Genomic DNA, 24,233 nt, shown 5'->3' with positions numbered 1-24,233 from the left:
CCTGGCTGTGCCTGGCGGTGTGCGTGGGTTTTATAATCGTGTTTGATCCCCACAGTGAGAAGCAGGGGTGCACCCTTAACCTCGCTTATCTGGAGGAGGTTAAGACACACTGGGCGTGCCTGCGGTCGCCTGGAGAACGAGGGGCGCAGCTGGGCTTTTCCGGTTTTCCTTGGGTGGTTATCTCTAAAACACCAGCAAGCAGAGTCTGCCCTGTGTGCTGAGACTGATTATTTGTATCAAAGGTGAGGTCATTACTGTGTGCTGAGGTTACAGCCGAATTTTGCTTTCTTTCTTTTTTGGGGCAAAGACTGACCCTGGTACTCAAAATAAAGATTAATGACAAAACATAAGAATGTCTCTAACATATCGTCCGACTTACACTCTCCGTTCAGAGTTTATCTTGCAAATCTATTTCTCTCAAATAACATGAATTCGAGGTTAGAAGTTACAACATCTATTATAAAATACTTTCATCTTTAACACACCTGAGATAAAAATTCCTCTATACCAAACTCGGATTGATAGTTGTTATTTTTTATTTTGTTTTGTTTATTAACAGGAAGGGATGCACTCAAATGATAAAGATCAGCTTCAGATTTGGGGGGCACAACACCGTCCCACAGCGCCTGTTGGAAGGGCTTTGGCTGCACAGGCATCTGGAACCAGGATGAGCACAGGGGCTAACACAAGTCAGCGGGTGTCTGGGACCGCGTCACAGAAGGGACAGGGAAACTGGGGAAAACCAACTGGTTCTGCAGGGCTGGCTCACTGGGTACCATCGACCTTCTGGGAGAAAGGGGGGTGTGGAAAACCCAAAAGCACTCCTGACCCAAAGACACAGGAGGAAGTGATGCGGTTTGGGATAGACTGAGGCGGGTCTGGGAACCTCTGGGATTGCCTAGGCCTTGACCTGCGTGGGGCCTAAAGATGCAGAGCTGATGTTCCGAGGGCCTGGTGGGTCTGGGAAAACAGACGCACACCGGTCCCTGGCTGAGAAGAGACCAGAAGATGCGGGAACCCAGGGGAAACGGCCGCTGGACCACACCTGGCACGGGGCGGCCGCTCCGCCTGCCTGAGTCGCCCAGGCTTCAAGTGTGGTCGAGCGTGGGTGTTGTTCACGCTTGTTCCCACACTCCCCTTTGATCTGGGGACTCATTCTAAAAACCCGACTACCTTTCTGTCCGTTACTTCTTGCCCACCTAAAACCCTGCCCACCCTTCCATGAAGTTAAAAGGAAAAAAATCGACATCAGTGTTTAAAGTATTCTGTCACAAGTTTTCTCACAGACTTTTAAGTTAAGTAAAAAGACCACACTTTGAAGAGATTGGCATCTTGTGGAAGTGACTTTAAGCATGTGACCCCTGTGTCCCTTGCCCCCAGAAACCAAGGACAGAGGCCAGCGGGGGCCTGGCCACCCGAGCCCGGGCATCCAGGGTCCATGCTGGCCTGTCCCTGCCGCCTTGCGCATGGCCCTCCTCGTGCAGTGTTCTGGTTGTTCTGAGGAGGTTTCAGACAGAGCCGAGGCCGAAATACCCTGCGGAGACTTACTGTGCAAGGCGTTCCTCCTGTGACTACCCTCTCCCAATGCACCCCCGTAAATCTCAAGTTCTGAAGGATCGTGCTTTCTAAACACACTTTGCTACTAATAATTATCATCCCCATGCTTATTAATCAAAGATTAATCAATTAAAATATCTGCCCCATGGGACATAACTGGCATTGCCACTCTGCATTAATTCAATTATACGCTGAAAAAATGTGTTTCCCTGTTTTGGTTAGACTGGGAAGCCGTAACCATGAAAACACATGACTGCTTTTAGCCATAAGAGGTCCTTTCTATTGTAGTGTAATATTCGTTTTGGAAATGCCGGAAATCCTTAAAGAACCTATTTGGCGCTTCCGGTCTGCCAAGCCCACCCTGCCACCTGACAGGTTACCTGGAACCCCAGGTACCTAGGCAGAGGCTGATTTCATTAGCACTCGAGAGACAGCAAAAGTGGAATAGTAACTGCGTGACCTTGAGAAAGGCAGTTCACCTCTCCCGACCTCAACTGCCTTATCTCCAAACTACAGGTGATGGCAGCACCCGAGAATCAGAGAGATGATGACTACAGCGTCCTCAGCACAGTGCCGGGCATGCAGATGGCACTGTTGCTCTCACTGTTACCTCCACACCCTGGGGACAGGGCCACAGGTCTGGGTGTCCTGGGAACGCATGCACCCTGGTGGGAGTGCAATTTTTAGATGCTCCCTGCAGTGCAGTTCAGGCCACGGGAGCGATCCGTTAGGCAAGTCTGAGGTTACGTCCCTTTAGCTTGCCCCCCCAAAAGGACACTGAACGAGGACAATGAAGAGACAAACGCGGCCACTTACAGTTGTAACACAGGAGCAGCCCGGCCTCCCCATCCTCGTACACATCGATAGCTGCCACAAAATGAACCTGCAAGGGTAACGGGCGGTGTCATGGGCGGGCTGGACAGGGACGCAGTTCCCGAGTCCCCAGTGCCGGGGGTGGCCCTCAGCACGTCGTGAACTCAGGCCTGCGGGGCACTTCCGCCTCCCCGTACCCCCGCACCACATAGGGGCCTGGTTCCAGCACACAGTCGGGATGAAGACAGGAGTGGTGCCCCTTCTCCCCGCCCCAGGACTTGCCCCCCACTCTCACCCCTGTGAGAAGCTCTGTGGCAGGCATCTCAGCTCCACTGGCAAAATGACGCATTTCTGCATGTGCCCCTGCTCCCTGCACTCCTTCCCCTATTCATTTCACTCTCACGTCAACTCGGGATAGAAGACGCTCTTACTCCCATTATCCAGGTGAGGAGAGTGAGGCTGAGACAGGCGAAGCCACTCCCGCCCCTCAGCCAGTAAGTGCCTCGGCCGAGATCGGAGCCGGGCAGCTGGGTCTTGTGCCATCTCCCAGCTCCTGCACTCTGCCAGGCCTCTGCCAGGCCCCTCCAGCCTCACACACGGAGGCAGGTCTCTGACTCTTGGGATCCCCGTGGCCCGTCTTCTCTTCTGCTCTCTGTCTCTACTTCACATAGACGGAGGTGGCCTGACTCGGTGAATGAAAAGGGTGTTGGAAGACCTAGTTCTGTGACCTGGGCAAACCCATCTCTCTGGGCCCGTTTCTGTGTTTGAGAAAAGGATGCTCAGTCCGATGATGTCCTCATTTCTTCCTCATTTCCCAGACTCCCACCCTCTAAAAACCGCCTGCTTCTTGCGCTTCCTCACTTGTGTTCTCAGCGCCTGCAGCCTGGCCTCCCAAGCCTTCGGGGAAACAAAGATCCCCTTCTCCTCTGGCCGAGGATCTTCCTCTGTTTGCCTCTCCGCAGGCTCTAACACGTGGCGTCTCCTCCTTCCTGTCCTCTCTCCCACTTCAGATTATTCTTCCATTTCTTGGTTCTTTTCTCACTTAGAAAAATACCCACCTAATAGCTTCAAATTTTACCCAGTGCTTAAAATCTCTAAATTGACAACATCGGGCAATGCAATAGATTCCATATCCAAAAAAGCAGGAGGTCACGGTGGGGAGTAGGTAGGAGCATGGACTCTGGTCAGAGAGACCTGAGTTCAAATCCTGCCAGTACCACTTGCTGCCTCTGTGGTTTGTGGCCAATGGCCTCACCTCTGGCCTTAGGTCTTCATCTGCGAACTGGTATAATGACAACACTTGCTTTGCTGGATGTGAGGGAATAGCCTTTGAACCCCAAGGGCCCCTAAAAAGAACCTTCCTGTCCCCACCCCTTTGACTTAGAATCATGTCCTCCTCAGGTGTTCCGGTACTTGTCAGTTTGATGACACCAATCTCAGCCAATGGGCACGTATGAGTTCACTCTGCCCGACTGTGAACCCCTGCAGGGGAGCGGCCAGGGCACCGGCTCTGTAGTTGGGTCCTGCTGCCCCCACCACGCCTTGTGGTGTGGCCGTGGGTGCCACCGCACACTGGGTCTAGGGGCCTGGCCTTCGGAGTCTGACACGTTCTGGTTGGCCCTGACCGTCACCAGCTGTGTGGTTTCGGGGACATGAGCCACTCCTCCTTTCTGAGCCTCAGTTTTTTTCTGCAAAAACGGGGCCGTGAACGGTGCTTTCTGCAGACTGCCCCGAAGACTTTGTGAGAAGGTGCTTTCGAAGTGCCCTGGCTCGGAGCCACGTCATTCGGAGGCGCTGTGTTATGACGATGGGAGGGTGGACCGCAGTGGGGAAGGTGGAACTGGACCACCCGGCAGTTGAGAGGGGAGGCCTGTGGATGTGTTTGGGGTGGCGGTGGATGGGGGGCGGTGAGACAGTGACGGGGTGGAGGAAGTTCAGGCAGCTGTCCAAACTGAGGGCTGCGCATGGTGGCAGAAGATAGCAGGGCAGTAGTTGACATCGGGAGGGTCCCTCAGGGGAGTATCCCAGGACTGTGCTGACGGGCAGATGAGCTCGGCTGTCTTCAGAGACTCAGGCTGCGGGGCGGGCAGTGGCGGGGCTCCAGCCGCGGTCAGAGACGGAAGGGCCAGGGTCGGGGCGGAGGCCAGAGCTTGGAGCTCACGGGTTCCTCCTGAGGACCGGTAGCTTCTCATCAGACCTCTCTTAGCACAGCAGGTGAGACCCACTTCCTGCTCCGATGCCTGAGTCCGTAAGTCTGCAAGTTTGCAAGTCCGTCTCCGCTCTGGGGAGGGGCTTGGCAGGAGTCAGTCTTTGGGACACTGTTTCTTGACCCGGTGAGGACGTGAGAGTCGACAGGAGAGCTTTAAAAAAATGCACCTGCTGGGTTCTCACTCCTAGAGATCCTGGTACAGTAGGTCTGATGTAGGACATAGGCGTTGGCTTTTTAACTTCTATTTGATTAAAAAGAAGTAGTTCATTTTATTGGATTTAAAAATGATAAAAGTAACACACAGTGGTTGTGAAAATTAAAAACACAGGCCTGTAACAAGCAAAGTCTGCCCCCGGCCCTCCCAGCCCCAGCTGGCGGAGGAAGCCTCTGTGGGGGCAGTGTCCGGCCTTCCAGTAAGATTCGGGGGTCAGCTTCCGGTCAGGACCACTGGGGACCTGGGCCCAGAGAATAAGCCAGAGACCTGATCCCGTTACCAGGTCCCTGGTTCCTTCCAGAGCAGCCCTGGCTTTGGGGAAGGAGGCCAATGCTGGCTGCTGGAGCTGGGGAAGTAGGTCACAGGAGGCCTGTCGTAAGACGAACTTGATGTTGACTTTCAGAATTCTGCTCTGGTGCTTCGTAAGCACTTCCTCTCTGGAGCTAGGGCTGTCTCAGTCCCCGAGGTGGGGTTGAAGTCTGGCACGGGAATCAAGTGGGCAGGTGAAGCGGAGAGGAGGAAGGGGAGCAGGACGCTAGGCCACCCCACCCACCGGGGCTGCGCACACGGCAGGCAGCCATGTGTGTAGCCTGAAAGGCCCGAAGTCCGCCCTGCGCTCTCTCTCCTTCCACCACAGCACTCGGGCCACGCTGCGGGAATGTCACAGTGAGAAGCCGGTCCTGATCCCGCAGGGCACTTCTGACTTAGCTGCTCAAAGACTCGCTGTTCGGAATTTTTCACGATTCCAGGGCTCATCGCCCCAGGGAGACTGCAAAGCCCTGCTGTGAGGCGAGTCCCTGTGTCTAAGGTCTCTATGCTCGGGAAGGGTTTAAACATTAAAAAAAAACAACCCATTTTCTCTAAGGGGAAAGCTTTGTGTCTTTCTTTCTCTGTATCTTTCTTTTAAAAAGCATATGAAAGGAAAGAGAAAGTTTTAGAATTGTTCCTCATTGCTCTCAGGAAAACAAAACGTAAATTTTATTTAAAAAACTGTTTTCACCCAATTTTTCCTGGGTCTTTATGCATCTTGGAAAAAATCCACAAACACTCTAATGAGTGATCAGAGCAGTAAGTATAAGTGAAAAATAATACTCACTGGAAAAAGGTTAAGTTACAGGAAACTCCCTGCCAAGGAAAGGGCTGACCGGACCTAGACCTGTCAGGCCGTGACTTTCCTGCCCCTTTGGTGGGTCACAGAGGCATGAAAAGCAAGGAGAGGCCAGAAGTCTTTGGATCCAAAAACCTAGATGTGTGCCCTGACTGGGGATCGAACCTGCAGCCTCTTGGTGTGCGGGGACAACATCCCAACCAACAGAGCCACCTGGCCAAGGTGGGGAAAGAAGTTTAGAAGGTGAAATCGGGCCCTTCCTCCTTGGAAGTCAGGAGGCTGGAAGTGATTACAGGTTCCCAGCACGGAGGGGAAGTCCTCCAGACTTTAAATAAGCTTCTGTCAGCATCACCTGGGGTGGGGGAGGGATGGGGGACTTAAAACTTTCCATTGCCAAGTGCTGCCCACCTGGAAGTTCTGATGTAAGTGATCTGCGGGGGGCAGGGGCAGAGCGCTGGTCCTTTTACAGCTTTCTAGGCAGCGCAGCCAGAGGTGAGAAGCCCTGTGTACGGGTGGTTTTGACACCTGTCTGAACATTGGAAGGACCTGAGGGTCAGTTAAAAATTCCAAAGCCCAGGCCACACCCAAGACCAGCGAAATCTCTGAGGGGGAACAAGAGCATGGGTAGCTTTTGGGGCTTCTCAGGTGACTCCAACGGCAGACAAATCAGGCACCAGCAATCTACTGGGAAGGAACAGCAAACTGAGCTGTGACATAACAGGTGAGGACAAGAAGGCTTCTTAATTAGATCTAGATTTCCCCCCCGATTTTTCTATTTCTTAAAACACTGCTGTTGTGAAGTGTTCAGTCTTCTTAATACAGTAATTAGCAATTTTAATGAACATTTATGCAGGGCACGTCCTAACACAAGTTGCCCTTTTTACTTCTTAGAAGCATAATTCTGTTGTCCCCATTCTGCGGTGTCCTTGGTCCCCGGGCAGAAGTGAGGACTTTCAGTGGCTCAAGTGTGACCAGGCTCGCCCTGCCTCACAGTGATCAGTGGTCTGGAGAGCTCTTTGATCTGCTGAGTCACCGGCTGCTGAGTCACTGTCTTCGGGGCGCTCTGGGGACAGGCAGGTCACCAGCTATCGGAGCAGTGAGCGCTCATGCCCTCCAGGGGCGATAATGTTCAGACCTGCAGTTACCTCTAGAGCTTCTGTCCAGGTTTGAGGTGGCCCTAGATTTCGTCCAAACCGAGGGCATCACTGCTCCCTGCAGCTCAGGCGGGGGGATGCAGACCCCGGGCCAGCAGGCTCGCTCTCTCTCTCTCCTTCTGTCCCTTCTTCCTTTCTGAGGAACAAGGCAGGGCTGTGCCCTCCCCAGCTGCCTAGGCCCCAAGCTGTGAGTGTGCAGAGCAAATTCATTCTCCAAAGGCCCTTCTAGGATGCATCACTGAACACACGCTCTCGTTTACTTGTTTATTTATATTTAGACACTTAATTTCTCTTTTGGGGGGGAAGAAAGGAATGGCAGGGTTAGATGTAGAAAGCCGAACAGGGCAACGGGGCCGTGACACTAGATTGAACCATTTCGACCTCCAAAAACGGCAACGACCCGTGCACAGCCTAGGCCGTGCAGCACGCAATGCTGATAGGGCAGCTAGCCCGTCGCTGCAAAGAAACCCTAAGCACGGCGCCGCACAGGCAGCAGATGCGACCCTGGCCGCCCTCGATGCCCCGCTGCCCCGGGGCCGCCCACTCACCCTGCTGGCCTCCACATGGTGCAGCCGGAAGGCCTCCCCCGTGCTCTCGTTCACCACGTCGAACTGGTGTCGATAAGCCACGCAGATGAGATTGTCACTCTCTTCCGTTGGCCCGTCCACTAAGGTCATCACCACGGGAGAGTCGGACAGACAGATCTCCTGTGTGGCAGACGGTGGTGTAGGAGAAAGGGGTTGGGACACAGGGCAGCCATCTTAATCTCAAGTCCCCCTGCCAGGCTCCTGCAGACCCCGCTCCTGCGGGGGGCAGGGGTGGCAGCGACGGGCAGGGACATCATCAGACTCCGGCCTCCCACACCCTGTCCTTGAGCCTGGACCTCTGACCACTGCACGGGGGAGGGGCCGGGAAACAATTTTACAAAAGTGATTCAACGGGGTGGTCCACGTTAGCCCTCTCGGAGTCTGGTTCTCTTCTGTAATTTAATAGTAATCATAATTACTGTGATGAAAATCACGGTAATTGCTACCCTGGCTAGCCCACAGACAGTCTGGCCCTGTCCTGTGATTTAATAATGACAATGATAAAACAGTAACATTCGCTGACTTCGTGGAGCGCTTAGCACAGTGCCAGGCACTGTTCTCACTGGACCCTCATAACAGCCTTATGAAGTAGGTAAAACTATTACTCTATATTCCAGGTGAGGAGACTGAGGCTCAAAGGTCGCATGACTCGCCTATGGTCACCTAGTGCGTATGTGGTATGGCCAAGACTTGACACCTTGGCCAGCAGAGCAGCAGTTAGGAGAGAAAACCCACCCGGATGTACTGGAATTCTTCGACAGGGGACTCCGACTGGGGGGACAACGGGGAGGGGTCGGCCACCCCGCCCAGCTTGTTGTGTTTCCTCGTGATCAGAAGCAGTTTGTTCCGAATGGCGACGACGACCCTCAGCTCTCGGCTGTGGTGCGTGTTGATGGCATACAGGTGGCAGCCTGGGGAGGGAAACAAATGAAGCCCATTGCGTGCTGGGAGGTGGGGCCTTGACAACGTGGCAACACCTAGGAGCCCTGGAAATTAGGCACAACCCAGTGATACGACTGAGGATGTAGCCTGGAAAAACGGAGGCTTGGCATAAAAACTGGGTTGAGACACAGGAAAAAGAAGCAAGTTGTATTCCCTGTATTGCAGAGTCTGTGGCCCCAGCTCCACACTCACAACATGGTATGAATCAAAGTGAGGGGGCGACCAGACCGGCGGGAACCGAAGTCTGAAAACCAGGAGTCTCTCCACAAGCCTGCGGACAGGGCTGGGCCGGCCGCCAAAGCCCGTGCCATGGCTGAGCAGGCCCTTCAGCCCTGGGCTGGCCTTTCTGTCCCTCGAGCCTCTCTAAGGGAACCAGCGATGTTATCTTTGCTCTGTTCTGTTTGTTAGCTCCCGAGTAAAGCGCGAACCCACAGAATCAGATCCCTACTCCTGTGAGTCTGCAGGGCAACCTGGGCAGTCTGAACGAAACCAGCAGAGCCTGGGGCCGCGCGTCACCTTTGGTTTTCTCCAGCTTGTTCTCCCTGCAGTCGCACCTGCTCCGCGCGGCCTGCTTGCCCCCGACGCCCTTCTGCACGGCGCTCAGCCTGAAGACGAAGAGACGCGCGTCTTTTCCTGAGGAGGCGAGGCAGACAGAGGAGGGGTGGGTGGGAAAGCAGCATGACCCGGGAGAGCCGGGGGGCTGCCCGTGTGGGAAAGCTAGTGCTAGAGGGTTAGGACTCGGAACCGGGGAGAAACCCCCACTGCCTTTGCCTGACCATGCATTCAGGATGCCCCACCCCCACTTCTCTCCTTCACTGTCCCCTCCTCAGAGAACCTGGGGGCCGCCCACGCCCCTTGGCGCTGGTCACAGAGGGCTACACACTCCCCTTCCTCCCAGGGACCCCGCTGGGAGGGGAGCGGCACCTTTGTCCGCCCTGAGAATCAGGAGGTCCAGAGCCTCGAGCACGTGCATCTGCTTGACCGGCAGCGTCCTGTCAAACACCGGCACTGACGGGAGGTCGTCTGCAAAGGAAGCCTGGTCACCCAGCGCTGCCAGCCCGCCACGCGTCCCGGAGCCCAGAAAGCGTGCCCGTGGGTCACTCTGGAGCCCGGTTCTGTCCGGGCGAGGAAGGACGTCAGCTTCTGGAGCTTTCCTAAGGGCTGTCCAGCCAGTTCAAGCACCAGTCTCCTCCTTCTCAGAGGCATTCAGAACTCTCCGGAGACGGTGCAGAGGCAGCAGGGCCCGCAAACTACATGCGTTTCGTCAACATTCACCAGAGGGAAAGCAGCCCCTCTCAGTCCCCGTCTTTACTGGGGTTCCCACAGAGGACTGAACGCCCGTTTGTGGTTTGTTTGTTTTTTGAAAAAAATCCTCAGCCATTTCTCTTAAGTAGTTTCTGATTTTTATGCAATTTTTGAAATTGCCTCCCATCTTAGGTTATTTTGTGTATTTTTCAAGAAAGCAAAAATAAAATTTCCTTTGGTATTTAAAAATAAATAACCAAGATTGCCTCTTCCAACATGCCCCATGTCTGTGGCAACAGTCGTTTACCTACACATTTTCAATAGTCCTCCACAAAGAACATAAAATCTCCTTCTTAGACAAAGCAAGAGAGAAACGGTCAGTGACACTGCCCAAGTAACAGGGAAAACTAATTCGGGTGGAAACGCTCGGGCAGGTGCCGGGTGAATGGACGACCAAAGGCACCATAACTATCACACGCAGGATTCGCTTCGGGCTCACTTACTGGGATTTTGCGTTGCCAGCAGTTACTGTGCTTGGGGGCTGGGGGTCGTAGGGGGGTAACAGAATTACAGGGCTGTTTCCTGTAAGCAAAGGGTCTGTCGGAGGCTGCCATGGAGTCGGGGCCAGGGAAGGATGCCCGGGGATGGTGGAGACACTGCAGGCAGAGGTGGCCAGCCTATTGTTCATCTGTACCTTGCCAGACACTTAGATCTTCAAGTGCTCTGCCGGGGGTTTGTCTGGTTATAAATTTAGGCGCAAGGGGCCCCCAGCAGCTTGCGTCTTCCAGAAATCTGACTTGGAGTCCATCTGCCCTGGGTAGTGCCAGAAGGGGTTGATAACCACCTCTCGGGGGAGGGGTCCCCCCTCCTGTGGGCCGGTGAGAGCTCTGATTGGTCAGAGCGCAAGCCTGCTAAGCTTTTGCCAGACACAGGGCTTGCCTCTAGTTCCCGGAATGATGGGGCAGGTGTAAGTTCTGTGAGAGCCCACCAAACCACCTTCCTAACTCTCCTACCCCAGGAGGAACCGAGTCTCAGGCTCTCTGGGCTCCTGTGGGCAGACTGGATTTTTTCAGACGTGGCATAATCACTTCAGTACCGTTTGATGAAATAACTGTGATTATTTCATTTTGTGAATGCCAGCTGCGAGACACGGAGGGCTTCCTAACCTGCCAGGCCCTGACGCGAAGTGTTTCCATGTCATTTCACTTCATGTTACGTGGGACCCTGTCAGGCAGGCACCTCTGATGCGCCCATCGAACAGATGAGGAACCTGAGGCTCAGAGATGCTAGTAACTTGTCCAAGGTCACGTCCTGATCCCGGGGAACGCCAATGTGTGCCAGGACAAAGTCTGGGCCCTTGGCCAGTGCTGTCGCCTAAAAGCTGCCACGCCCCCCTGGAGGGGTGCTGTGCCCTCAGAAGCAATGGCAGTGTAAAGAATTAGGACAGAAGCACTTCATTTCACACTTACAACAGGGCACTATTACAGTCAATAATAGTGTACTACGTACAGTGTCAGAGAGGTACTAGATTTATCAGGGTGATCACCTAACAAGTTATATAAGGTCTAATCACTGGGTTGTACACCTGAAACTAATATAATATTGCATGCCAACTGGAACTGAAAGATAAAATATTATTTTGGTAAAACAGGGTGACACTGTGCTGTGCAGAGTGCGCCCGCCTTTATTCTCCATCACACCTTTCCCGGGGGCTGAGCGGGTTGGCACACGCACAACACAGGAAGGGAGAGGAGGCAAGGGGTCTGAGCAAGTAACAAGCAGACTTTGTTTTGTAATTTTCTTTATAGTCCCTTTGTGAAGAAATAATATTTTAGAGCTGGCTTTTCTGTTACTGCAAACCCCCCCCAAAATGGCGATGGCACATTTAAGATCAGTACCAAGTCTCCCTGCAAAGTAGGTTTTGCTCCACTGAGAATACCAAGGCTCTTGGTTCCCTAATAAGGGCCTTGCAAGGAGCAGACTCTCAAGGGGTGCCATCTGATGAAATTAGGTGGAGGCTGATGGGGTAGAGCAAAACAGCCTGCAGCGGAAGGAGAGACTCACTTGTGGAAGCAATTCGTAATATGATTAAGTAGAGGCAAGAACAAGGTAAACAAGGAAATAATGAGAGAATGATGGCTTAATGGCACAACCAGGAATCCCAGGAAAGCCTATTGTCTTGTTAGCAAAGACCAACAGGGAAGCATCACGGAAACGGAGGCAGAGACCCGAGCCTCGTCCAGCTGGTGGGGGGCTGCCCCAGTGTCAGATGGCCCTTGGCAAAACACAAAAATCCTTACATCGACACCTCCACTGAATTGTGCATCCTCAAAGAGGAAACTTCCAGAAAGGGACTTGGTACTCTTGGTTTGGAATTTGCATTTCAAAAAACAGAAGCAACTCCGAGCTTTTTTTTCCTTCTGTTTCTAGGCAAGCCTTACCATAGTCACCAGGAAGTGTACATTCCTTCCCACAGTGGCAGATAGATAGAATTTAACTTTCTTTTAATCATAACATTTTCCACCATTATTTACCCAGGACTATACTTTTGGAAATCTGTGGTAAGGTCCAGACAATAACACTGATAGAGTTTAATTTTAATAAAATGTAACGGGTTTGGTGCAAAGGCACTGGGCCAGGAGTCACCTCTGGGTTCTGGTTCTAGTGCACTGACCCCCGGCGTGGCCTTGGGCAAGCACATCGATCGCTTCCGTAGGCCTCGGTTTCCTCATCTATGAAACTAAGAGACCAGACTGAACGTCTAAGGTTCGGTGTGTGTTTTTAAAAGATTCTTTTTTTTGGTTGTACTTTTGGTAAAATCTACGGGCTGTTACCATGTAGCAAGTTCAGGATACAGAAAAGATAACCGCCCTTTAGTGAGTGAGGGCTGTGTGCAGCTGCCTAAGCACTTGACCTCTGTAACAACTTAACCTCCACCACTCCCTCCTTGTAGTTATGATGGCCGCCCCCATTTTGTTCATTCATCGCTTTTCATGATCATAAGCTGCTTTCCAGCCACTTAAGAGAATTCCCTCCACTTTAGAGAAGCCTGAAGCTCAGAGGTTATGTTCCTTTCAGATCACAAAGCTGTTCTAGCTGTTTTGCACTTTCTAAAATTAAATATTTAATTTAACTTCTTAAATTATGAATTTTAAATTATCTGCCTTTTAGTAAATTAGTTCTATGCACAGTGACATATATAAATTTTAAAAATTATGTTCTGGGCATGCAATGAAAACATCTATCAGAAGTAACAGATATGGTCAGAAATAAGTCTATCACGAAGCCTCGCCCACCTGTCTGGTCTTTACGGAGGCATCTAGCACGGATGCTGCATCAGGGTCTGAGGCGGGAGGAAAGGTGATGGCCAAGGGTGGGGAGATGCTGCTGTTGCAGGCCACATGTCACTCTCACAGCGATGGCTTTTGGGGTTCTCATGACACGTCACTGTGGTGCCCAGAGCCCTGGCAGCGGCTTCCACGCAGTGGAGGGTGTGCCCTTGGGGACGCTGTCTCCCTGCCTGTGGCCCTCTCTGCAGCCCCCAGGAGACGCTCGTGACCAGTGTTTAGCCCCTCTAACGCTGCAGCCTGGAACGACCCGCAGGGGCCCCTGCAGGAAAGGCCTCAGGGTCCCGGGGTCTACATTAAACCCCAACCTGCAGCCGAACTCCCTCTACAGCACCCTCACCGAGGACAGGTCCGATCGGGGGTGGGGGTGGTCTGCACTGACAGGGGGCTGACCACCCGCGAGGCAGCCCGGTCCACTTGGATGTCAGGAAGTTTGATTTTGCACTGAGTTGAAATCTGTCTTCCTGTCAAAATCTTTTTGTTTCTTCATCCATCAAAAATAGATTATCTAAGCTTCTTGCTGTTTTGGACATCAAGTACATTTTCAATTAGAAGCCTTAAAAAAAAAAAGGGAAGAGAGCTCTCAGAGAGCATGTCCCCAGCAGAGCGGCTCTAAATAACAACAGCTACTTGTCCATTTAGGGTGAATGTTGGAATCGTGATAAGTACCCACTGAACGAAGATTCTTTTCCATGGGTCATTTGATACCCACAGAGCACTCAGGGACCCGGCGAAGGGGCGAACCTATCACACACGACTCACCCTCTGGCCAGCTGGTTCAGAAAGTATTCCCTCTGCCTGTCCTGAAAACAAGGGGTTAATCTCATCAGGAAACGAAATGTGGCTCACCTCTGTGGCTGAGGACACATTTGTCAAGAGAGAGTGGACTGGCGGTCACCCATCTTGGAAGGGCTACAAGTCACACAAATAAAGACATTTGAAGGAGCAGCTACTCACTCACCATCCACTAGCAAGACGCCAGCATCAGTGGAGACCAGCAAGGCCTGGCCCCAGGGGTCTGCACACACGGCTTCGTGGGGGAAATGGCTGTAGAAACACTGGGGCTCCCAGGGCTGCGAGGTGACACAAGCATCGCAAGGTCAGTGCACCGGAGAGAAGGCAGCACGGCCCCGCCACGCTGCACGGCGCCCCGCCTGAAACAGCAACACAGACACCCTGCCCATTGGCTGTGCGGGCTCTGGGCTCGGGTCCCTGTCTCAGGACGTCTCCTTTCAAACACGTATGCAACAGGAAAAGAGCGACAGCACGTGTCTCTGACACCATCGCCTGTCCCTGTATCCAAAATGTTCTTTAGGGGCAATTGAGGCATTGGTGACTTTTTTTTTTAAGCAGATGTTTTTCTTTTAACACCTGGAGTTGGACCCATTGATGCCTATGTTTTGGAGAACTCGCTCTAGTTCACCATGGAAGGGAGTTCTACAAACTCTCTTACAAGTGTTAGATTCCTGTGTTGCTGATTCAGCAAGATTATCAAAACATACACAATGCAAGAAGTTGATACTGTCTTAACAGGAACATGCTTACTGGCCCCATCAAGGCAACAGGCTCTTAAAGAAAGAAGATAACACACTTATAGGAACACGGCGAGTGCTGGCGACGAAACCTGCTGACGTTCCCCCTGCGATGGATTCACATCCTGGGACCCTTGTCCTTAGTTTCCTTTCCTTTCAGACACGGCGCGTCGGCCCTCTCGCCCACTGCCTCAGAGCTGCATGTGGATGCCTGGGGTCGCTCGGCCTTGTTAAGTGGGTTCTTAGTCCCCCCAGAATCATGGACATTTCTAGCGGAACCGTGAATGTGTCTCCAGAGCACGAAGCTTGGCCTCACCAGACAAAGAAGTTTCTGGGGATTCTCAGGGACAAGCCGAAGTCTTAGCTCTTCACTTTCTCCATCACTCAGATGCCCCACCAGGGCGGTTGGAGAGCCTGTGCGTGCTGGTCGACGCTTGTGAGCACTGGTCGGCGCTCGTGCACTCCCGGTGAAGCCACACTCACAGACTCAGAGTGGAAGCGATGGCTCTGAGGTCACCTTCAAGGGTGTCATGTGGGGTGAGGCAGATTCTCTGTATCATCACTCTCAGAAAAGCATCTCTCCCTTGAAGAAACCCACCTACCTCAAAGTGAATATGCTAATTGCTAAAATAAGGCCCGGACTGTTCCAAAAATATCACACAAAGAATGTGAAGACACAACCCCCAAAATGTCATTAACTGAAATGGCATTTCTGGAAGAAGATTTCTGGAAGTTCTGGGGTTGTAACTTAACGTAGCAGGAGAACAGGAAAAAGCAAGCGAGTCCGTATGCAGGCCAAACGGAGACCGACGTAGACATCCAGGCCTTGAAACCGTGAGCTGGGAAACCAACTCTCAGCAACAGTCTTCTCTGAGCCGAGGACACAAGTTCAGAGCTGTGACGCAGAACGGGGCTCCTGATCCGGAAGGTCTAAGGGCCCGAGAGGATCCGGGGAGGCCTCAGGTAGTGAAACCCAGAAACTGCATTCTCAGTGTTGTGTATGTGCTGTGTTCCCTTTAGTGGGCCAGTGTGTGTGTGCATGATTCCGAAAGGAGCCGGGGACTCCAGGACGTGAGGACACCCCGTATAAAGTGTCAGAGATACGGAGGCTCTGGCCCAGGGACGGATGGCGCTTGCCATTTCACTGAACTCCCTTCTGCCACCTGGGGGCTCGTAGGGATTCCAAAGGGCAGGAACGTGGCCTCCAGGCCTCCCCAATCCCAGGACTGGTACCTCGCTCGCTAAGAACAGCAACGCGGCCCACGGAGTGCTGGGTGCCTGGGAGGCTGACAAAGCCCCTTTGTTGGAAACTGAACCCTCTTGGGAGCAGCACGTGGGACGCAGGCTGCCTGGAGTTGTGCTTCTCCAATGACGGCCCGGGGCCGCTGCCGCGCTCCGGACTGACCCAGATGGATGCCTGCTCTTTGTTGGCCACTGGTGGGCAAGTGACCAGCCCATGGACTTTCAGTTGTGTGAATACCTCAGAACTTTTTATAAAGAAAGCTACTAAAAATCACTGGAATTTGTTATTTATAAAGTGCTTGGCAACCATGCAAATTCCACTATTCATACGGACAAGCGGACGGTGGGAATTTCTGCAACTTTGGGAAAGAGGCTTTGTTCTCAGTCTTGTGGAAGTTGCGTTGTGGTTTTTTGCATCCATTGTATTTTGAACTCGTCATTTTCCCAACACCCTGTGCAGGGTCTACAGTGCAGATACAGACCACCTACGCCTCTATCACGGAAGTCAACATATTCGTAATCCTTTTGTTTTTATAATGGACACTTGTGCAGTGCTGTGCTGTCCATAAATCTGTCCCATTTAACTAACGTACGTATTCAGAACTCAGATATAATTACACACGTGTACTGCTTTACAATACAAACTCATGCCAACAGTAAGTTCATACTGCGGCTTGGTTTTCCTCCTTCTCCTCTTCCTGGGCACCGCGTCAGAAACGAAGTTTTGGGTTGGCTGAGCAAGCTGTCCAGCAGGCACTGGTTTCTCGCTGTGGTCCCCAGACCAAGAGCTTCAGCACCATCTGGGAACGCGTTACAGCTTCTCAGCCCCCGCCCCCAGACCTCCTGTGTCAGAAACTCCAGGGGTGATTCACATGCACACGAAAGCTTGGAAGCTCGGCCCCAGAACCTCACTGTTCAGGGTGTGCCTGTGGCCACACGATGCTTGTTAGAAATGCAGCCCCTGACCTGGCCCCAGGACCGCTGGGTGGGAGCACGGATCTGGCCAAGATGTCCAGGTGAGCTGTCTGCACTCAGGGCCTGGGGAGCACTGTGCGACCCGGTCTGCCTGGCCAGGCCAGGTCTTCAGCTCTGCTCCCTGTGAGCGTGAAGAGGCGTGTGTGCATGGCGGGCACACGGAGGCTCACACTCCCTGCTCCCTGGCCTTACCTGGCCTTCCTCTGAGGACTCCCTGACAACAGACAAGCTCCTTCTCCTCCTGCCCCACAAACCTCTTTCTAAGATCTGAGTAACTTCACTGAGGAAAAATGACATTCCCGGTTGAAATGAAAGTATCGTCCACTCACCTCTTTTTTGCAGATCCCTGAAGCCACCAAGCTGGGCGGAGCATCCACTCTCACGATGGATTTCAGTTTTAGTGCCTTAGAGGAGAGAGATCTCTTTTAAAGTGTGTCACCAGGCGGTGAAAGACAGCAGGATCAACGAGTCTGATTGGACATTTAGGAAAACTTACACAGGAGTAGTTTCAGACTAAAGTCCCGGGCTCCCCCACGGCCCTATCACCGAAGACAGGGCCACGGTCGGCCTGACAGGGTGAGGTCCTGATGCCGACAACATCCTGACCCAGGGCCCCCACATGCATCCTGTCATCTCCACCAATCAGCCTATCAACACAGTGACTGCCGCATCATGAGTATAGAAAGCAGGTGTCAGGCCCCTCCCGACACCTGACGAATCCGAACGTCTAAACATGGAGTCAGGAATCTTTACCAAGGGCCAGCGCTGGGGGCCCTGACACAGGGCACCGGTTTTGGGAAACAGTGACCTTTGCCTCTAGCTCCCCTTGGTCACCCTGCTTCACCCTCTGCTTTCAGGTCAGATCCTTCTCTGCAGCTGGCAGCTCCCCTTCTCCCTGCTGTGACCTGGGGTGAAGGCAGAAAGTGGTGCGGCCTCTCGGAGCCAAGAAACACAATGTTGTGTGGGAGCAAGGCACAGAGGGGGTGGTGCCTGGCAGCCACCTGGTTGTGGCGATTGCGTCCAGGTGGTGGGGTGGAAATTCAGGTCTTCTGTGAGGACACGGCCACTCTGCTCCCTCCTGTCCCCAGATCGGCTGGCTGCTCTTCAGAAAGTTCCCACAGGCAGGCAGGCAGGCAATGGGACATGCTCCCTGGGCCGGGCTCAGCCGGGCCCTGCGGCTTTTTGCTCCCCATCAGCCTCATCCCTCTCACTCACACCTGCACGGACCCGCGCCTGCAGGCTCATCAGAAATCTTGCTTGGTTCCCGCAGTCAGCCTGGGGGAAGTTACATGCTTCTGCAGGAGCGTGCAAACCTCCAATCTTTGCAGGTTTGGGTGAGACTCACAACCACACGCCTAGCACAGAGGTTCCAGAACACGACCCACCTGCCCTATTCTAACAAACTCGGCCTGGCGGGCCTCTTCTTTCTTCCGTGCTGACCTGGGCGACTCTGGCAGGACGTCACTAAAAGATCGTCTGTTAAGCATGTTCTAAAAAAGAAAAACACATTATAAGTTCCACAGACGCTTGTCAAGCCTCCTTCTTTGGCTTCTCAGAGGACACAGGACTACTTGTCCAAATGCTCTTGTTTCCGCCTTCTGTGTCCATCCATTCACTAAGCATTTAGGGGGCACCCCCTACGCCCTTGCAGGGTCTGTGCCAGATGCTGGGGGCGAAGAGCCGACAGGTGCTGAGGCAGTACCATGTGGACAGCAGTTGCTTCAAAGTCAAACAAACCTTAAAAACCGTAAAAAAGTGCCAGTCTCTCTCCACAACCCCTGTCTGCCTGTCCACCAGCTCTGTGGCACTGTCATGCTGAGTAACGCCACCAAGCGCAGCCCCCCACCCGAAGCACGCTCCAACGTCCAGGGATCACTGTTCCACGCGCCTGCCCCAGCCTGCGCCTCCATTTCCACGGGCCCTGGCTTCTGAAACTCATGTTCCCGTGTACGGAGAGTCAGCATCCCTCCTTGTCACGGGAACCATGTGAGGACATCAGCCGGGTGGCCCCAGCTGTGACAGCAAGGACCAAGGCGACGCCTGTGCTCTCCTACCCAGGACTGCTCGCGGGACCTGTGTGCCTCACGCAGACCCCACAGGAGGAGAGAGGCCCATGGCGGGTTACCTTATGCACGTCCGGCATCAAATCCTGGTATAGAGATCGGATCAGCATATCCAGCGTACGCCGGCGCTTCTGGGCAAACGTTGGGGTTTCCAGAGTGGCTTTTTCACCATTAATTACTAAAATAAACCAGGTTATAAAGGCAGTTATAAATATCAACATGCTACTGAAGAACGTCCTTCCCAAGGAAACGCTCGGTAGCAAACAGCGCCCGGTGTCCTAACGCCAGCATCACCACTGGTAGCTCCTTCAGGGAAGAAGGCTTGCGAACTCTCCAGCCTCCTTTACACAAACCCATGCTCCACAGGTATGGCCGCCTCACTTTCCCGTTGGGCTGCAAGCTTCCCGAGCAGAGGGCACACCTAACTGCCTGAAGACCTAATACGCACCCAACCTGCCCCCATCTACCACCCCGTCCATAGTATCACCCATTCATTCATCCATCTGTCCGTCCACCCACCCACCTACCTGTCCAACACTGGGGCCAAACCACCAGCATGCCATTCAATGGCACGAAATATGTACATGTGCTATGTTTTGTTAGAAAAAAATAACAATTGCCTCAGTGGAGTGCTCAGCTTCTTAGCCTAATGGAAGTTTCTTCTGGGGAACAGAAAGCTAGTGGGTTAGTGGACCGGGCACCAGGAGTCCCTGCAGTGGACCGTGTGGTTACACGTGCAAGCACAGAGTGGCAAGCATGTGACAGAGGTCAGCAGCCTGAGGTCAGGCCAGTCTACCTGCACGTTCTTAGGCAACTATTTAGCTCCTTGGGGCCTCGCTTCTCTACCTTGTAAAAAACGGGTGTAAGCCTTGTACGGGTGCCAGTAACGGCGTTTCCTCGTTAGGGACATTGTCGCTTGTAAAACGGTATCGAGCGTGAGGATTGAGCACAGCAGGCCGAGTCGGTCAGCTTTCACTTAGGACCCTGTTCTCCCACAGAGGTCCCGGAGGAAGGGCAGTGTTCACAGACCGGCGGTGGCTCCCTAGGGACGGGCGTCTCCTGGGAAGACCTGCGCCAGAGGCGAGCTGGGTGGCTGGCTGGCGGGCACCTCAGGAATTTAAACTCGGCCCATCCACTCTTTCCTCTTACTCCATGACGGGGATGTTTTCGTTTGAGGGTATTTTCTCCTTAGTGCCCCAGAAACATCCATTTTAAATGACTTGGTTTTGGCTGAAGAAGGGGGAAAGCTCAAGTGTTTTGTGGAGATGTTTTCTGCCTCTTCCTGTCCTCTCGGAGTTTCCCCCCTGGCCCGCACCCCACCCCCCTGCCCCGCCAAAGCCACGCTGGAGCTCAGAGACTTCTGCCCAGGCTCCCAGTCTGCCAGCCGCCCCGCCCCCCCGCCCCGCCCCGCCCCGCCCCGCCTGGCTCCCTCCTCTGTGCCCTCAGCACGCCCTCTCCATGATTGGCAGCCTTTCTTTTCCCACTGCACCCCTCATGCCCCGCCCCCCACGCTTCGGAGGGGGTCGCCCTGCCCACCAATACCATGGGTTCTGAGTGCTGCTGAGCGACAACAGCCAGCCCCCCGAGCCCCAGGTTTCAAGCCCCTTTCCTGAAGGCGAGGAGGGCGTAGGTACAGACGAGGACTGGGGAAAACTCACGCAGCAGCGCCAGACCACTGAACACGTCTCGGGTGAAGAACTAACAACACAGAGCGGAACCGACGCCTGCACAATGATGCTTTCTTACACAGCATCCCCGGGGAATCGGAAGGACATTCTGGTGTAAACAAGGAGCAAAACCATTTCAAAACCGAACTTACGTTTCACTAGCAAAAAGTCCCTGAATTCCTGGTGGTCTGTAAACACCGGTGGGGATGGCAAGGGTGGGCCGAAGAGCGGCACGCTTTCTTCTGAAAATATTTTCAGCCTACGGAGAGAACATCTCAGGATTATTTGTATTCTTCCGACATCACCGATGCTTTGACCTCAAATCTGTCTGGTTGCCCCTGTGACGTGTGGGGAATATTCATTCCGTAGGACGGGCCGTCCTGTGGGTGCTGGAGCCTTGGGCACCATGCAGCTCTCCCATGTGCCAGGTCTTCCTATGTCCCTTGTGGTCCAACCCACTGCTGTGGGCAGGGCCAGGTACCCCAGGAATAATAGCCAAGGCCACCACTGGGCACCCACGCATCCCAGGCAGCATCCTTGGTGAATTCTCGCCAACATGCTAAGCTAGTACCATCACCTTCGTTCTGTCATCACCTGGGATGGGAAGGGGACACTGTTCTCAAAGCCTCAAAGTTAATAAGTGACAGATTCGGGGAGCTGGGATTCTGTTTGACTCTCTTTGGCTCAAAGTTCATACTCTTTGCACAACCTCATGACACCCTTCACAGGCTGGTTTCTGAGGACAGACAGACAGACAGGAAAGATGTGGTCTAGGAGAGGGGACACTCTGCTGGGGACCAAAGACGTCAGATCAGTGCCTGCTGCAGAGTGCGATACAATCCCAAACCAACCCCGACCCTGGGTCGACCGGACATGGTAACATTACACGGAACGAGGTTTTCCGGAAGAGATGACGGCCCTGAAGAAAGTTCTCCAAGGTGAGAACACGTCAAATCAATCAAGAAATACCTCTGTCCAGAGTCTCATAAAATGATGGCTAAATTAACAAGTAAACACAAGAATTAGAACCAGCAATCGATGACAATATCAGTACCTACCGGTAATTGTCATTTTGTGGATCATACCTCACTAAGGCAAAAATATCTGCGGTGATGGTTAAGGAGATCAATCAATAACCCGGTGCTCACAGCCAACCGCTTGCACTCTGAACACGCGCCCCCCCCACCCCCCCATGCAGACTCATCCTGGACCTGCCCTTTGTGGCCAGGCACCCGTTACCCTCAGGGTGACTTCTTTAAAAGAGACAGCCCAGGAAGACAAAGGTTCACCCTCTGCGTGTTCATCCTTTGGGGGAAGAGCTAAATCTCCAAATCTGTCAGCAAAGCAATATAAATAAAGCTACTAAGCAACAAAGAAGCCAACAGAGCGAAAAGAGCAATTCTGTCTCTTGGAAATGTAGAGATCCCAACAGGAAATTAGTCATAGATTTCATCTTACACATTTTGAAGAGGAAAGCAATTCAGACATCCCACTGTACACACACCTTCCCTCTCTCTGGATCTGGTAGCCTAAACAAACCCAAACAAACCCAAGTAGCTGGCGGCAGCCCCTGGGGAGCCTCTGCGTGGCTTGTGCCGGACCCGTGGAGCTAAAACGGTACCAACCCTCCCACCAGCTTCCCTTTTTCCCTCCGGTTCCTCCTCCCTGCCACCGCCCAGCCCCGCTTTGCTTACTAGGCTGAAAAGCCATAGTAAGCTCCTCAAAGTGTCTCCATATCTAGACGCAGTAGAAGGAGTCTGCACAGACTGACTCCCTGAAGATTCTGGAGAGCCCTCTCCAGACACACATGCGTCAAGCCCCAGAGCTAAAGCGTGCCGCTAAGGGACACTCTAAAGGGAACGAGCACCCCTGGTCACTTAAAGGGCTGCCTCCCTCCCGTCCTGCAGTGGCCAAGGAGAGACCCTCTGCCCACAGGACCTCCGCAGGCGGGGAAACGTGGCCCCACATCCCAGCCAACAGAGCGACTGTCCCAGTAAAGCAGGGCTGGGAGCAGAAACGGTTCGCCGTGAAGTGCGGGTGCCCTCTTTCCTTCCTTGCCCTCGAGGAAGAAGTTTGGCAATTTTAAACTTTAAAAAACTCCCACGCTTACATTGTTAGGTGACAACGAACAAGCCTGCATCTGTAGAGCAACCTACTTCGGGATGCAATGAGTCTTAAGGTTCCTGTCTCCCACCATTCTTACTGGAGTCTCCTGACAATGCCTATCAGTGGCCTTTTTCTAACTATGCACACCTGCAGAGGCACGGCCTTGGGTCTCCCTGTCGGGGTCCGCAGCCCAGAGTGACAGGGCCACACTGGGTGTGAGCCAGCCCGGCCAGCTCATGCCCCACGCCTGCCTGGCTGGTGGAACTTGGACGTAACACGGAACTTCAGCAGGACGTTGCTGCCGTGTGCCCTAAACAGAAATTAGAGGATGCAGAGGAGAAGCAAGTGAAAATATGACCAATTCTATCAGTTCTCAAAGTGTGAGAGCTGACGATGCTGCGGCTGTTACTGAGGCTTAGAATCAACAAAGAAACACTATTTTGGTATTTTATCTTTCTTCCCTTGCAAGTTTCTCAGAGGACTCAACTAGAATTCTTCTAATGGATTCCTCACTGATGGATGGCAGGACGTCTCCCTGCCTTCACAGACTACCTGGGGAAAAGGAACAGGTTGCAGGAGTCAAGCACTGTCTGGGAGTCAATCCATCTATGACCCCACTGGCTGGAGAGAGAAGAGGCAACAGTGATGACCAGGAAGCCCCAAAAGGTGTGTCTGAGATCTGGCTACACCGGGCAATGACAACGCACGAGTCTGTTATGGCACTGATGGGCGGGGCGTGCCGGGCCAGCGGGGTTGCCTGGCGGCCAACTGCGCGGAGCTGTCACCAAGGCCCAGGATACGAGTGAAATGGGAGCGGATCATGGAAGGCTTGAAGGCAGGAGAGGGCTCCTCCCCTTCTTGGAACACAATGGTGACGATGTCGTTCCCGATGTGGCGCTTCCTTTCCACCTAGAGGTGAGCACAGATAAGGTAGGTCACTGAGAAGGTCGCTTGAACGCAACACAGAGTCACAAAACTAACACAGGACGAGCAGCCACGAAGACCAGAGCCCAGAAGTCAGGCGTCTTTGACCTCTTGCCTCCCGCATCTTACCAGCCGTCTCGGGCTCTGCCGTGACCCCTCCCTGCCTGATCCCCTCCTGTCTGTCTTCTGCACAAGCCCCTCCCTCCCACTGCACTTTTCTGACCATGCTCATCTTCTCCCGCCGCCTCCTCAGCCTGGCACTCCAGGCCCCCAAACAAGAGGCCTTACATCAGAATTCCCCAGAGTGTATTTTTAGAAATGCCTGAGTCTGCAGCGTAGACCTGGTGCCCTACCCATCTGACCCCAGCTGTCCTTTCCAAAATGACCTCCTAGGTGCGTGGTGAGCAAGTGTTTTCCATAAAGGGCCACATAGTAAACATTTTCAGTTTTGTAGATGCATCGTTTCCGCAACCAGCTGTTGCAGCTCTGCTGTTGGGGTTCAGAAGACGCCAGGGCCACAGGCGAGTGGGCGTGGCTGTGTTCTGGGA

The 24,233-nt window shown here is 53.3% G+C and overlaps 1 protein-coding gene across 7 annotated transcripts in view; it reads right to left on the bottom strand.

Moving 5' to 3' along the window:
• GARNL3 (GTPase activating Rap/RanGAP domain like 3) overlaps positions 1 to 24,233 on the bottom strand; it is a 117,947-nt gene that overhangs the window by 7,423 nt on the left and 86,291 nt on the right. For all 7 annotated transcript variants that reach the window (XM_037036524.1, XM_037036525.1, XM_037036526.1 and 4 more), the window contains 12 exons: positions 23,562 to 23,670; positions 21,714 to 21,759; positions 20,808 to 20,914; positions 19,051 to 19,166; positions 18,311 to 18,415; positions 17,255 to 17,329; positions 14,138 to 14,249; positions 9,509 to 9,607; positions 9,101 to 9,217; positions 8,378 to 8,553; positions 7,604 to 7,762; positions 2,374 to 2,440 (listed from right to left, as the gene is read on the bottom strand). In XM_037036524.1, coding sequence (XP_036892419.1) covers positions 2,374 to 2,440; positions 7,604 to 7,762; positions 8,378 to 8,553; positions 9,101 to 9,217; positions 9,509 to 9,607; positions 14,138 to 14,249; positions 17,255 to 17,329; positions 18,311 to 18,415; positions 19,051 to 19,166; positions 20,808 to 20,914; positions 21,714 to 21,759; positions 23,562 to 23,670 — 1,288 coding nt within the window. The remainder of the gene's footprint in view (positions 1 to 2,373; positions 2,441 to 7,603; positions 7,763 to 8,377; positions 8,554 to 9,100; positions 9,218 to 9,508; positions 9,608 to 14,137; positions 14,250 to 17,254; positions 17,330 to 18,310; positions 18,416 to 19,050; positions 19,167 to 20,807; positions 20,915 to 21,713; positions 21,760 to 23,561; positions 23,671 to 24,233) is intronic.

The sequence above is a fragment of the Sturnira hondurensis genome, unplaced genomic scaffold, assembly GCF_014824575.4.
Source record: "Sturnira hondurensis isolate 20B ecotype Veracruz unplaced genomic scaffold, ASM1482457v3 Scaffold0022908, whole genome shotgun sequence".
NCBI lineage: Eukaryota > Metazoa > Chordata > Mammalia > Chiroptera > Phyllostomidae > Sturnira > Sturnira hondurensis.
This window is presented reverse-complemented; position numbering and strand designations above follow the sequence as displayed.